Source organism: Panulirus ornatus, chromosome 17, assembly GCF_036320965.1.
Source record: "Panulirus ornatus isolate Po-2019 chromosome 17, ASM3632096v1, whole genome shotgun sequence".
NCBI lineage: Eukaryota > Metazoa > Arthropoda > Malacostraca > Decapoda > Palinuridae > Panulirus > Panulirus ornatus.
This window is the reverse complement of record NC_092240.1, coordinates 55,730,690-55,746,812: the sequence shown is the minus strand read 5'-3', so window position 1 is coordinate 55,746,812 and position 16,123 is coordinate 55,730,690. Positions and strand designations below refer to the sequence as shown.

Here is a 16,123-nt window from a genome sequence, read left to right as displayed (position 1 = left end):
AAGCGGAAGTGAATCATAGGGTGGGGGAGGGGGCAAAAATTCTGGGAGTGTTGAAGAATGTGTGGAAGTCAAGAACATTATCTCGGAAAGCAAAAATGGGTATGTTTGAAGGAATAGTGGTTCCAACAATGTTGTATGGTTGCGAGGCGTGGGCTATGGATAGAGTTATGTGGAGGAGGGTGGATGTGCTGGAAATGAGATGTTTGAGGACAATATGTGGTGTGAGGTGGTTTGATCGAGTAAGTAATGATAGGGTGATAGAGATGTGTGGTAATAATAAGAGTGTGGTTGAGAGAGCAGAAAGGGGTGTTTTGAAATGGTTTGGTCACATGGAGATAATGAGTGAGGAAAGATTTACCAAGAGGATATATGTGTCAGAGGTGGAGGGAATGAGGAGAAGTGGGAGACCAAATTGGAGGTGGAAAGATGGAGTGAAAAAGATTTTGAGTGATTGGGGCCTGAACATGCAGGAGGGTGAAAGGCGGGCAAGGAATAGAGTGAATTGGATCGACGTGGTATACCGGGGTCGACGTGTTCTCAATGGATTGAATCAGGGCATGTGAAACGTCTGGGGTAAACCATGGAAAGTTGTGTGGGGCCTGGATGTGGAAAGGGAACTGTGGTTTCGGGCATTATTACATGACAGCTAGAGACTGAGTGTGAACAAATGGGGCCTTTGTTTTATTTCCTAGCACTACCTCGCACACTTGAAGGGAGGAGGGGGATGTTATTCCATGTGTGGCGAGGTGGCGATGGGAATAAATAAAGGCAGACAGTAGGAATTATGTACATGTGTATATATGTATATGTCTGTGTGTATATATATGTGTACATTGAGATGTATAGGTATGTATATTTGCGTGTGTGGACGTGTATGTATATACATGTGTATGGCGGTGGGTTGGGCCATTTCTTTCGTCTGTTTCCTTGCGCTACCTCGCAAACGCGGGAGACCGACAAAGCAAAATAAATAAATATACATATATATATATATATATATATATATATATATATATATATATATATATATATATTATATATATATATTCCCTCAAAGGCTCAGTCCTCTGTTCTTAACGCTACCTTGCTAATGCGGGAAATGGCGAATAGTATGAAGAAGAAGAAGAAGAGAAAGGTGCAAGAGGTGAAAAAAAGGGCAAATGAGAGTTGGGGTGAGAGAGTATCATTAAATTTTAGGGAGAATAAAAAGATGTTCTGGAAGGAGGTAAATAAAGTGCGTAAGACAAGGGAGCAAATGGGAACATCAGTGAAGGGCGCAAATGGGGAGGTGATAACAAGTAGTGGTGATGTGAGAAGGAGATGGAGTGAGTATTTTGAAGGTTTGTTGAATGTGTTTGATGATAGAGTGGCAGATATAGGGTGTTTTGGTCGAGGTGGTGTGCAAAGTGAGAGGGGTAGGGAAAATGATTTGGTAAACAGAGAAGAGGTAGTAAAAGCTTTGCGGAAGATGAAAGCCGGCAAGGCAGCATGTTTGGATGGTATTGCAGTGGAATTTATTAAAAAAGGGGGTGACTGTATTGTTGACTGGTTGGTAAGGTTATTTAATGTATGTATGACTCACGGTGAGGTGCCTGAGGATTGGCGGAATGCGTGCATAGTGCCATTGTACAAAGGCAGAGGGGATAAGAGTGAGTGCTCAAATTACAGAGGTATAAGTTTGTTGAGTATTCCTGGTAAATTATATGGGAGGGTATTGATTGAGGGGGTGAAAGCATGTACAGAGCATCAGATTTGGGAAGAGCAGTGTGGTTTCAGAAGTGGTAGAGGATGTGTGGATCAGGTGTTTGCTTTGAAGAATGTATGTGAGAAATACTTAGAAAAGCAAATGGATTTGTATGTAACATTTATGGATCTGGAGAAGGCATATGATAGAGTTGATAGAGATGCTCTGTGGAAGGTATTAAGAATATATGGTGTGGGAGGCAAGTTGTTAGAAGCAGTGAAAAGTTTTTATCGAGGATGTAAGGCATGTGTACGTGTAGGAAGAGAGGAAAGTGATTGGTTCTCAGTGAATGTAGGTTTGCGGCAGGGGTGTGTGATGTCTCCATGGTTGTTTAATTTGTTTATGGATGGGGTTGTTAGGGAGGTGAATGCAAGAGTTTTGGAAAGAGGGGCAAGTATGAAGTCTGTTGGGGATGAGAGAGCTTGGGAAGTGAGTCAGTTGTTGTTCGCTGATGATACAGCGCTGGTAGCTGATTCATGTGAGAAACTGCAGGAGCTGGTGACTGAGTTTGGTAAAGTGTGTGAAAGAAGAAAGTTAAGAGTAAATGTGAATAAGAGCAAGGTTATTAGGTACAGTAGGGTTGAGGGTCAAGTCAATTGGGAGGTGAGTTTGAATGGAGAAAAACTGGAGGAAGTGAAGTGTTTTAGATATCTGGGAGTGGATCTGGCAGCGGATGGAACCATGGAAGCGAAAGTGGATCATAGGGTGGGGGAGGGGGCGAAAATTCTGGGAGCCTTGAAGAATGTGTGGAAGTCGAGAACATTATCTCCGAAAGCAAAAATGAGTATGTTTGAAGGAATAGTGGTTCCAACAATGTTGTATGGTTGCGAGGCGTGGGCTATGGATAGAGTTGTGCACAGGAGGATGGATGTGCTGGAAATGAGATGTTTGAGGACAATGTGTGGTGTGAGGTGGTTTGATCGAGTAAGTAACGTAAGGGTAAGAGAGATGTGTGGAAATAAAAAGAGCGTGGTTGAGAGAGCAGAAGAGGGTGTTTTGAAATGGTTTGAGCACATGGAGAGAATGAGTGAGGAAAGATTGACCAAGAGGATATATGTGTCGGAGGTGGAGGGAACGAGGAGAAGAGGGAGACCAAATTGGAGGTGGAAAGATGGAGTGAAAAAGATTTTGTGTGATCGGGGCCTTACTCGATCAAACCACCTCACACCACACATTGTCCTCAAACATCTCATTTCCAGCACATCCATCCTCCTGCGCACAACTCTATCCATAGTCCACGCCTCGCAACCATACAACATTGTTGGAACCACGATTCCTTCAAACATACTCATTTTTGCTTTCCAAGATAATGTTCTCAACTTCCACACATTCTTCAAGGCTCCCAGAATTTTCGCCCCCTCCCCCACCCTATGATCCACTTCCGCTTCCATGGTTCCATCCGCTGCCAGATCCACTCCCAGATATCTAAAACACTTCACTTCCTCCAGTTTTTCTCCATTCAAACTCACCTCCCAATTGAATTGACCCTCAACCCTACTGTACCTAATAACCTTGCTCTTATTCACATTTACTCTTAACTTTCTTCTTTCACACACTTTACCAAACTCAGTCACAAGCTTCTGCAGTTTCTCACATGAATCAGCCACCAGCGCTGTATCATCAGCGAACAACAACTGACACTTCCCAAGCTCTCTCATCCCCAACAGACTTCATACTTGCCCCTCTTTCCAAAACTCTTGCATTCACCTCCCTAACAACCCCATCCATAAACAAATTAAACAACCATGGAGACATCACACACCCCTGCCGCAAACCTACATTCACTGAGAACCAATCACTATCCTCTCTTCCTACACGTACACATGCCTTACATCCTCGATAAAAACTTTTCACTGCTTCTAACAACTTGCCTCCCACACCATATATTCTTAATACCTTCCACAAAGCATCTCTATCAACTCTATCATATGCCTTCTCCAGATCCATAAATGCTACATACAAATCCATTTGCTTTTCTAAGTATTTCTCATACATTCTTCAAAGCAAACACCCGATCCACACATCCTCTACCACTTCTGAAACCACACTGCTCTTCCCCAATCTGATGCTCTGTACATGCCTTCACCCTCTCAATCAATACCCTCCCATATAATTTGCCAGGAATACTCAACAAACTTATACCTCTGTAATTTGAGCACTCACTCTTATCCCCTTTGCCTTTGTACAATGGCACTATGCACGCATTCCGCCAATCCTCAGGCACCTCACCATGAGTCATACATACATTAAATAACCTTACCAACCAGTCAACAATACAGTCATCCCCTTTTTTTATAAATTCCACTGCAATACCATCCAAACCTGCTGCCTTGCCGGCTTTGATCTTCCGCAAAGCTTTCACTACCTCTTCTCTGTTTACCAAATCATTTTCCCTAACCCTCTCACTTTGCACACCACCTCGACCAAAACACCCTATATCTGCCACTCTATCATCAAACACATTCAACAAACCTTCAAAATACTCACTCCATCTCCTTCTCACATCACCACTACTTGTTATAACCTCCCCATTTGCGCCCTTCACTGAAGTTCCCATTTGCTCCCTTGTCTTACGCACTTTATTTACCTCCTTCCAGAACATCTTTTTATTCTCCCTAAAATTTAATGATACTCTCTCACCCCAACTCTCATTTGCCCTTTTTTTCACCTCTTGCACCTTTCTCTTGACCTCCTGTCTCTTTCTTTTATACATCTCCCACTCAATTGCATTTTTTCCCTGCAAAAATCGTCCAAATGCCTCTCTCTTCTCTTTCACTAATACTCTTACTTCTTCATCCCACCACTCACTACCCTTTCTAATCAACCCACCTCCCACTCTTCTCATGCCACAAGCATCTTTGCGCAATCCATCACTGATTCCCTAAATACATCCCATTCCTCCCCCACTCCCCTTACTTCCATTGTTCTCACCTTTTTCCATTCTGTACTCAGTCTCTCCTGGTACTTCCTCACACAGGTCTCCTTCCCAAGTTCACTTACTCTCACCACCCTCTTCACCCCAACATTCACTCTTCTTTTCTGAAAACCCATACAAATCTTCACCTTAGCCTCCACAAGATAATGATCAGACATCCCTCCAGTTGCATCTCTCAGCACATTAACATCCAAAAGTCTCTCTTTCACACGCCTGTCAATTAACACATAATCCAATAACGCTCTCTGGCCATCTCTCCTACTTACATAAGTATACTTATGTATATCTCGCTTTTTAAACCAGGTATTCCCAATCATCAGTCCTTTTTCAGCACATAAATCTACAAGCTCTTCACCATTTCCATTTACAACACTGAACACCCCATGTATACCAATTATTCCCTCAACTGCCACATTACTCACCTTTGCATTCAAATCACCCATCACTATAACCCGGTCTCGTGCATCAAAACCACTAACACACTCATTCAGCTGCTCCCAAAACACTTGCCTCTCATGATCTTTCTTCTCGTGCCCAGGTGCATATGCACCAATAATCACCCATCTCTCTCCATCAACTTTCAGTTTTACCCATATTAATCGAGAATTTACTTTCTTACACTCTATCACATACTCCCACAACTCCTGTTTCAGGAGTATTGCTACTCCTTCCCTTGCTCTTGTCCTCTCACTAACCCCTGACTTTACTCCCCAAACATTCCCAAACCACTCTTCCCCTTTACCCTTGAGCTTCGTTTCACTCAGAGCCAAAACATCCAGGTTCCTTTCCTCAAACATACTACCTATCTCTCCTTTTTTCACATCTTGGTTACATCCACACACATTTAGGCACCCCAATCTGAGCCTTCGAGGAGGATGAGCACTCCCCGCGTGACTCCTTCTTCTGTTTCCCATTTTAGAAAGTTAAAAAAATACAAGGAGGGGAGGATTTCTGGCCCCCCGCTCCCGTCCCGTCTAGTCGCTTTCTACGACACGCGAGGAATACGTGGGAAGTATTCTTTCACCCCTATCCCCAGCGATAATATACATATATATATACATATACACATACACACACATACACACACATACGCACATATACACAACACACACACACACACATACATATATATACATATGAAAAATGTAAGAAACAATTTAGAAAACTGAAACTTCTAGCTTGAAATGAATGAAAAAATGAATGTCACATAATGGTTCAACCTCTGGCTATGGAAAAAGGAAATGTATAATTTATTTACACAAACGTCAATAGCAGTTCTCATCAATTTAACCACTGTATCAATAAGCTTCAATGTCTAAGCTACATTTTTCTCCAATTTCACTATTTTTCTTGTCAAAACACCATGTATGAAAACTATCACTCCAGTAACACAACTATAAACATTTACTTCCCCTTTAAAAAAAGTTCTGGGGAAGTCTGTCTCGATAACTGCGGGAAACTCTACCACCTGACTCACCATGAGTCATACATACATTAAATAACCTTACCAACCAGTCAACAATACAGTCACCCCCTTTTTTAATAAATTCCACTGCAATACCATCCAAACCTGCTGCCTTGCCGGCTTTCATCTTCCGCAAAGCTTTTACTACCTCTTCTCTGTTTACTAACTCATTTTCCATTGACAGCACGTCAACCCCGGTATACCACATCATTCCAATTCACTCTATTCCTTGCATGCCTTTCACCCTCCTGCATGTTCAGGCCCCGATCGCTCAAAATCTTTTTCACTACATCTTTCCACCTGCAATTTGGTCTCCCACTTCTCCTTGTTCCCTCCACCTCTGACACATATATCCTCTATGTCAATCTTTCCTCACTCATTCTCTGCATATGACAACTATTTCAACACACCCTCTTCTGATATCTCAACCACACTCTTTTTATTACTGCACATCTCTCTTACCCTTCCATTACTTACTTGATCAAACCACCTCACACCACATACTTGTCCTGAAACATTTCATTTCCGACACATTCACCCTCCTCCACACCACCCTATCTATAGCCCATGCCTCAGAACTATATAACATCGTTGGAACCACTATCCCCTCAAACATAACCATTTTTGCTCTCCACATTCTCGCCTTCCACACATTCTTCAATGCTCCCAGAGCTTTCGCCCCTTCCCCCACCCTGTGACTCACTTCTGCTTCCATGGTTCCATCAGCTGCTAAATCCACTCCTAGATATCTAAAACACTTCACTTCCTCCAGTTTTTCTCCATTCAAACATACCTCCCAATTAACTTGTCCCTCAACCCTACTAAACCTAATAACCTTGCTCTTATTAACATTTACATATCTATACTTCTAAACTGATGTAATTTTCTGTTGATGAAAATAAAATGGAAATAGTATGATAGGGTAAGGATATGTGTTCATTACAGCAAGGTTTTCTAAAAACAGTTATGTAAAGATACACATTATGCTATTTTGTATTTCTTTAATTTCTGTTGAGGGTAAAATTCAATTAATCCCTTTCTTATTTCAATCATCCATTGGTTAGTGCATGATCTTCTAAACACTCAGATATTCCTTTTTTTATAGTGTTTTTATCATTATATCTGACTTAATGTACAATGAATCACATTATCAATAGTTATCAACCATCCATAACTTTCACATACACAAAATGTTTATTGTGGTAAAACTACACTACCGTTTTACTGAAACACATAAATAGATTGAAAGTTGCTAGGTATTGCCAAAAGTGTCAAGGGAATCTTACTTGCATCCATACACCTAACCAGAATATGTAGTACTTGATGAGAAACCCACATACTAAGAGGAAAGAGATCATCACAAGATTTTTATCAGAATTAAGTGTGTGTGTGTCATATTAAAAGTATGTTAAGAAATCTTATTATGAATGGTAGGATTCTTATGAACTGGAAGATTCTTTACCTTAATTTCTATATCTCTGATGCCTGTTCCCTTCAGGAAGTCCCACCAAGGGGGTGGCCACTGCTAAAGTGTCTCCACATACTCCTGTCTTTACAAGCCTCCCTCATATATACCATTACATGCATTCTTCCATATTTCTCTCCCTCCAGTACTCTTCCCCTATATTTCCCATGTCACAGGGGGTCTTCCTCTCACATTAACCTCTTTAATTGTACTATCATATACTCTCCTTGTAAACTCCCAGTCCTGCATTCTTTCCACACGCCCAAGCCACCTCAAAGTAATACATTACACCCACTTTAATCACTCTAAAATTAATTCCCTTTGCATTCCCTGCCATACCACATATATGGGAGGGTATTGATTGAGAGGGTGAAGGCATGTACAGAGCATCAGATTGGGGAAGAGCAGTGTGGTTTCAGAAGTGGTAGAGGATGTGTGGATCAGGTGTTTGCTTTGAAGAATGTATGTGAGAAATACTTAGAAAAGCAAATGGATTTGTATGTAGCATTTATGGATCTGGAGAAGGCATATGATAGAGTTGATAGAGATGCTCTGTGGAAGGTATTAAGAATATATGGTGTGGGAGGAAAGTTGCTAGAAGCAGTGAAAAGTTTTTATCGAGGATGTAAGGCATGTGTACGTGTAGGAAGAGAGGAAAGTGATTGGTTCTCAGTGAATGTAGGTTTGCGGCAGGGGTGTGTGATGTCTCCATGGTTGTTTAATTTGTTTATGGATGGGTTGTTAGGGGGGTAAATGCAAGAGTTTTGGAAAGAGGGGCAAGTATGAAGTCTGTTGGGGATGAGAGAGCTTGGGAAGTGAGTCAGTTGTTGTTCGCTGATGATACAGCGCTGGTGGCTGATTCATGTGAGAAACTGCAGAAGCTGGTGACTGAGTTTGGTAAAGTGTGTGGAAGAAGAAAGTTAAGAGTAAATGTGAATAAGAGCAAGGTTATTAGGTACAGTAGGGTTGAGGGTCAAGTCAATTGGGAGGTGAGTTTGAATGGAGAAAAACTGGAGGAAGTGAAGTGTTTTAGATATCTGGGAGTGGATCTGGCAGTGGATGGAACCATGGAAGCGGAAGTGGATCATAGGGTGGGGGAGGGGCGAAAATTCTGGGGGCCTTGAAGAATGTGTGGAAGTCGAGAACATTATCTCGGAAAGCAAAAATGGGTATGTTTGAAGGAATAGTGGTTCCAACAATGTTGTATGGTTGCGAGGCGTGGGCTATGGATAGAGTTGTGCGCAGGAGGATGGATGTGCTGGAAATGAGATGTTTGAGGACAATGTGTGGTGTGAGGTGGTTTGATCGAGTGAGTAACGTAAGGGTAAGAGAGATGTGTGGAAATAAAAAGAGCGTGGTTGAGAGAGCAGAAGAGGGTGTTTTGAGGTGGTTTGGGCACATGGAGAGGATGAGTGAGGAAAGATTGACCAAGAGGATATATGTGTCGGAGGTGGAGGGAGCAAGGAGAAGAGGGAGACCAAATTGGAGGTGGAAAGATGGAGTGAAAAAGATTTTGTGTGATCGGGGCCTGAACATGCAGGAGGGTGAAAGGAGGGCAAGGAATAGAGTGAATTGGAGCGATGTGGTATCCGGGTTGACGTGCTGTCAGTGGATTGAATCAAGGCATGTGAAGCGTCTGGGGTAAACCATGGAAAGCTGTGTAGGTATGTATATTTGCGTGTGTGGACGTATGTATATACATGTGTATGGGGGGGGTTGGGCCATTTCTTTCATCTGTTTCCTTTGCGCTACCTCGCAAATGCGGGAGACAGCGACAAAGTATAAAAAAAAAAAAAAACCACATCTCCCATACACCTCCTCATTTCTTCCTTCATTCCATCTAGTCATAAAACATGCTCCTCTAAAATAGCTCATTTCCACAACCTCGATTCTTGACCTCCGTGACTTATTCCATGCTCCTGCCTAAATGTTCCTACCTCCTTCTTCTGTTTATTGCTCCTAACGTTTTGCCAAGAGGCAGTTTTAGCGCATAGTGGTTACTGCAAGAAAATCTAGAGTTACAGAGAATGAGCTGTGTGAGTTAAGTTTTGTTAAGCATTATGTATAACAATGAGAGACTGTATGTTTGTGGAGAGAATGTCAGTAGTGTAAATTCCAATTACCTATTCATATATGATTAAATAATGAGGAACTAATTGAGTTAGTCTACAGGTGTCAGAGGACATGATGCTCAAGGCGCTGGTGGGGCCAAAGGCAGGAAAGGACGCAGGCAGAGGCAACTTCTTTGACCTCTTCCGCTACCCCAACCTTCGGAGGAAGACCTTAAATATTTTCTTTAACTGGTATGAGGGATATCTTTTATAATGTAAATGCAAAAGTGATAAAGAAAATCTGTGGAATGTAAAAGACAATGTATGCCATAAGAATTGACTTATGCTTTCTTTCATCAATATTATTCATTGTCAGGACTTAAGTATCTCCATCACTACTACAAACACATCCTTCACACCGCTCTTTATTTCATCAAATGTAGTAAGGAATTATGGAATTTATGTCACACACAGCTTATGTGCATCAAAAAAGTAACAAAGCAACATGCTTGTTACATGACATGACTCATGGGGTCAGGACCACTGATATATTATGAGTGTCCATTTGTTTTTGACACTTCATAAATATATGGCAAAGTCTTACTCCTGTGGGGCCCAACCTCTTATCCATTTATATGTTTAGACCCAGCTTCACTTCCTTGCATTTTCACACACAGTCTTTTGGACTTTCCAGTGCTTGTTGCATTTACTTTCCCTTCCGTCAGCTTGTTTTGAACACAACTCTATTGATGAAAAATGCTTCCTCATATCTCTCTATGTCCTTTCTTACCTAACATCCACTTATGCCTTCCTGTTCCAAATTCTGTTTTCAATAAACTATTCTAAGTTAACATCACTATTGCCTTTTAGAAATTTACAGGCAGTTTTCCTGCTTTTTCTGTCTCCTTTCATTGTTACTCCTTTCATTCATTTCTGGTACCATTCTTTTTGCAGTCCTTTGGATACTTTCCAGAAGTTTTTCATGATGCAAGGAGACCAGACTGCTCGGGTCAAATGTGTCTTGTGTGTATACCTTCCCAAATATATATCATTCTGGCGTGACCAGGCTACAACTGTTGTGGTTACACTCTTAGAGAGAAGCCACCTCAAGTAAGGCTGAATTATCCTCAGTGCACAGAAAGGAGTACAGACTAGTTAAGGTACTTTTTTTCAAAGGAGTAGATCACTTCCATATTCCTGTTCAGATTGCAGCCTCAGAGCTGCAATAGTCCCATGAAATGGGTCTTGGAAATAATATTTACATGTTAGTGGCAGTATGCATCTCAAAAAATTGCTGTAATGGTGATTATTTGATGTAAATAGTATTATAGAAAAATAATCAACAAACAAATTCATGTGAAACAGGAAAATGAAAGATGAAAAACATCATCACAAACCAACTGTAATAAACATGTTAGTACAGCTAATGGCTGGATGTGCACACCTTGTTCATCTCACAGGGGACTGGCTGGGCTCACCCCCTGGTACAAAAAAGTGTTAATGCTGACTTGTAATTATATGGCCACATTCCTGTTACACAATTATACCTCCCATACACAGCTTCTCTTTTACTTAGCATTGCTATTATTATGAGTTGTCCCCACTGGCTACCACGACTAGGTAGCCAGCAGAGGAATGTTGATGCTGTGGATACACATTTCAGGTTCGTGAACAGTGGAGTGTACTATGGCCTCTCACTCAATACAGGCAACCTGGGTGGAAATGCCTACCTCAACTTTGTGATCAGTGGTGCTGTAGAACTGCCTGCCCATGCTCTCACCATCCTCCTGCTGGATCGTGTTGGCCGCCGCGTTCCATTATGCTCTTTCCTTGTCCTTGGTGGCCTTGCCCTCCTGTCCACAATTTTCATCCCTAAGGGTAAGCTTATTTGTTAACACCACTTAAACTTAACTTCTTGTCTTTAGTGACAACACCATATTTACGTAAACTGAAACATATTCAATTACACACAGTGGAAATTCTAAAAAAGTTAACATGTTTGCATATGATATAAAATAAACAGTATAAAATCAGTAATGCGAACAATTTTGAAAACATTACTGGTAGATTTCATTGGTCTAGCATTTCATCTGCACAGGTAGATGAAGAAGATTAATCTAAGTGTGTGTCCTGTACATTACACTAGGTATGGGGAGGGAATGATGAAGACATCAGTGGAACTATATCTTATCCTGGGAGAGTTTAGAGCAATGGTTCTTATACTTTTTTGCCTCATGTTCCCTTCAAGGTGACTTCTGAGCCATCACTCCCCATTATTTGGTCATACATCTATCTATAAATACACCAGGACCCCTTTCTGAATAGGTCCTGCAGGTTACCTTACATGGCAACCATGAGCGAGTGGAATGATTCTAAATGATTTTTCTTGTGCTTATGCGGTACAAATCTAATAGTATTCAGCCTTGAAATCATTAGAAAAAAGATTTATGTCTGAAAAACTTTAAAAAGGTGACTAGAAGATTAATACTTGAAAGACTAAAATTTTGAATGGAAATATAATTTGTGAAGTTAGGATGTGTCATATCATAGTCATTGTAATGAGTTTGATTTCTAGAAACTTAGTTTTAAGTAGTGTGTGTGTGTACTCAGAAGGGTGAAAAATATGCATATATTCACAGCATTTTAGAAATGTGGTTATTTGTTCTTTTATACTCTATTCTAGTGTAGATGGCAATCTGTTACCATTTCTTGGTAGTTAATGTTTGTAAAATTATAGTCATTATAATGACTTTGATTTCTAGAAACTCAGTCTTGAGTAGTGTATGTGTATGTGTCTGTACTCATATCAGTGTGAAATATATGTATATATTCTCAGTGTTTTAGAAATGTGGTGATTTGTTCCTGTATACTCAATTCTACTGTATAGGGCAATTCATCATTGTTTTTTTAGTGCTTAGTTTGTAAAATTGTATAAGTGTAATCATGTGTGTGTGAGAAATACTCAGAAAAATAGGTGGATTTGTATTTGGCATTCATGGATCTGGAGAAAGCATATGATAGGGCTATTAGAGATGCTCTGTGGAAAGTCTTAAAAATATGTTGTGTGAGAGGACAGCTGCTAAAAGCATAGAAGTTTTTATCAAGGGTGTAAGGCTTGTGTATAAGTAGGAAGAAAGGAGAGTGAATAGTTCCAGGTGAAGGCTGGTATGCAACTGGGATATGTGATGTCACCATGGATGTTCAGTTCGTTTATGGATAGTGTGGTGAGAGAGGTAAATGCAACAGTCTTGAAAAGAAGGGTGAGTATGCTGTCTGTTGGGGGATGAGATGGCCTGGGAAGTGATTCAGTTGTTGTTTGCTGATGATACTGCATTGGTGGCATATTCAAGTGAGAAACTGCAGAAGCTGGTGACTGAGTTTGGAAGTGTATGAAAGGGAAAAGTTTAGCAGGGCTGATGGACAGGTTGGTTGAGATGTGAGTTTGAATAGAAAAAATTGAACGAAGTGAAGTGTTTTAGATACCTGGAAGTGGACATGGCAGTGAATGGAGCCATGGAAACAAAAGTGAGTCATAGGGTGAAGGTGGAGGCAAAGGTTCTGAGAGTGCTAAAGAATATGTGGAAAGAGAGAACATTATCTGGGAGGTCAATGATGGGTATGCTTGAAGGAATAATTGTCCCAAAAATATTGTATGGATGTGAGGCATGGGCTACAGATAAGGCTGGACAGAGAAGGGTGGATGTGTTGGAAATGAAATGTATGAGGACAATATGCAGTGTGAGGTAGTTTGATCAAGTAAGTAATGGAAGGGCAAGAGAGATGTGTGGTAATTTAAAGAGTGTGGTTGAGAGAGAAGAGGGTGCGCTAGCAGGAGGATGAAAGGTGAGCAAAGGATAGAGTGAATTAGAACAATATGGTATACTGAGTTCACAGGGCTGTCACTGGACTGAACCAAAGTATGTGAAGCATCCACAGTAAACCAAGGAAAGGTCTATAAGGCCTGCTTGTGGATAGGGAGCTGTGGTTTTGGTGCATTACACACGAGAGCAAGAAAATGGATGTGAGCAGAAGTGGCCTTTCTTCATTTATTCCTGGCACTACCTCAATCAAATATAAAAAAAAATTATAGTTGTTTAGAACTGATTTATTTTTATTGTTTATATGCTTACCTCTGGAAACATCATGCCAGTAGCCTGTCAAGGGTGAGGCACTAAAGGATAAGAAGCAACACTGGAGTCCACTAGTTATACCAGGGAGTTAAAGGGATGAGCAATTGACTGTTAATGGGATGGCCAGTGAGAGTACAAAAAGGGACCTTGTGAGAATTTAAAAGTTATTTTTGGATGTGCTAGGCACTGTTAAAATCCATATCCTTGGTCAGGGTGGATGGAGTGAGAAAGGAAATGATGAATGCAAGATGTGGGAGGGTGTAGAAGGAGTGGTATCCATAGGAATGAATGAAAATTATCAGAGAAGAGAGAAATATGGATGTGCAAAATTGTGTTATCACCAAAAGATTGGGAGAGTGTTAAAGAGCATGGATGGAATGGCTCAAGAATAGTGTGGGTGAAAGGAGAGACTGGAACTGTGAACTATGAAGACTATGAGAGGTAAGGATAGAATGGAGCATTTCTACAGAAACTTAAAGGATTTTATAAACTGGTTTGAGAATGAGAAGAAGGGGGTTGTAATGAATGATATGGATGCAAAGGTGGGACGTGATGAACTGGCAAGATAGTTGGTAAGTGGGAAGTGCCTGGAATAATTGAGAATGGAAGTTACCTTGTGGATGTCTGTCCTGATAGCTTATTCCTTTCAAGAACCTTTTTTCATCACAAGATGATTCACAAATGTACATGAATGAAAAATTATGGAAGAGAAGAAAAGGGGATTGACTGATTATGTGGCAGTGGATGAAAGATGAGAAAGGGTATGGTGGATGACAGAGTTGTGATAGGATCATTTAGAGATTTTGCAGTTCTTACAGAGGTAAGGATAAGGTAGAAAAACAGGTATGGAGTAATGAAAAATGGAGAGATAATAAAGGTGATGGCATGGGAGAAGATGAATCAGAAAGAATGCAAGGAGCATGAGAAAGAGGTGACTGAAGGTTAAGAACAAAGTGTAGTAAACATAGGGATGCAGTCAAGTCTGAATGAGGTGTTTAAAATGTTTTAAAGAAAGACAATTAAAGGTTAAAGAATTTGTAGCTGGACACAAGGTTGTGAGATATAAGAATAAAAGGGGAAATGCATTGTGGATATGTGAGACAAACAATGCTGTGGAAAAGAACAAAAGGCATATGATAGATTGCCCTACAGGAATGTATCAGAGGAGAGAAGTATATAAGATGTGTAGGCAGAATATTAGGAAGCTGATAAAGGAGAGCAAAGAAAGATTAGATGAAGATTTTGGAAAAAGTTGAGTGAAAAGTTTAAGGAAAATAGGAAATTCTACTGGAGGGAGGTGAAAAAGGGAAGAAGTGAATGTAAGAGTGGAATGCAAATGTGAGAATATGGCAGGGGAGTCACTGAATCAAAAGGAGAAAGTGGAAGGAAGATGGAAAGAGTATTTTGAAGAACTGATGAACGTGGGAGAAGGTGAGGCAACAAATTTTTCATGTACAGGTATGGAGGATGGATGAAAAGGATAGAAGTGTAGGGGCCTATAGCAAGGAGGAAGGTAAAAAAAAGGGGCAATAATGACATTTAAGGTAGGAAAGGCACCTGGGGTGGATGGAATTATGGCTGAAATGGTTAAGTATGGAGATGGCATGATAGAGTGGATGCATTTGATATGAAGTTTAGCATGGAAGAAAGAGGTTATGCCTGAGGGTTAGGTGAAAGCTATTGTTCTTTGAGTCACAGGAAAAGATGTTAAGGATGTACGTAGCAATTATATGGAAATAAGTCTCTAAAGTATGCCAGAAAGCGTATGCAAGAGTGCTGATTGACAAAGTGATAGAAGTGACAGAATGTAGAATAAGTGAGAAGCAAAGGGGTTTCAGGAAATGTATGGGTTATGTGGATCAGATTTTTGCATTGAGAATGTCTGTGAAGTATCTGGCAAAAGGTGACAAACTGTATGCAACTTTTAAGGATCTAGAGAAAGCATGTGATAGAGTCAAGTGGAATGCTTTATGGGATTTGATAAGGTTATGTGGTGTAGGAACAAACTGTCAGATGGTGTGAAAGTCTTCTACAGAAGAGCAAATGCATGTGTAAGAGTGGATGGAGAGTTGAGCAAAAGTTTTAATATAGATGTGAGTGTGAGGCAGGGCAGTGTGATGTCACTGATTTTTCAATATATATATATATATATATATATATATATATATGTTCTCGAAGGAGGTAAATAAAGTGCGTAAGACAAGGAAGCAAATGGGAACTTGATAGAGTGGCAGATATAGGGTGTTTTGGTCGAGGTGGTGTGCAAAGTGAGAGGGTTAGGGAAAATGATTTGGTAAACAGAGAAGAGGTAGTGAAAGCTTTGCGGAAGATGA

At 40.6% G+C, this 16,123-nt stretch overlaps 1 protein-coding gene across 5 annotated transcripts in view; it reads left to right on the top strand.

The window, feature by feature from the left end:
• LOC139754810 (organic cation transporter protein-like) overlaps positions 1 to 16,123 on the top strand; it is a 105,134-nt gene that overhangs the window by 67,445 nt on the left and 21,566 nt on the right. For all 5 annotated transcript variants that reach the window (XM_071672645.1, XM_071672644.1, XM_071672649.1 and 2 more), the window contains 2 exons: positions 9,782 to 9,912; positions 11,324 to 11,538. In XM_071672645.1, the coding sequence (XP_071528746.1) occupies positions 9,782 to 9,912; positions 11,324 to 11,538 (346 nt within the window). The remainder of the gene's footprint in view (positions 1 to 9,781; positions 9,913 to 11,323; positions 11,539 to 16,123) is intronic.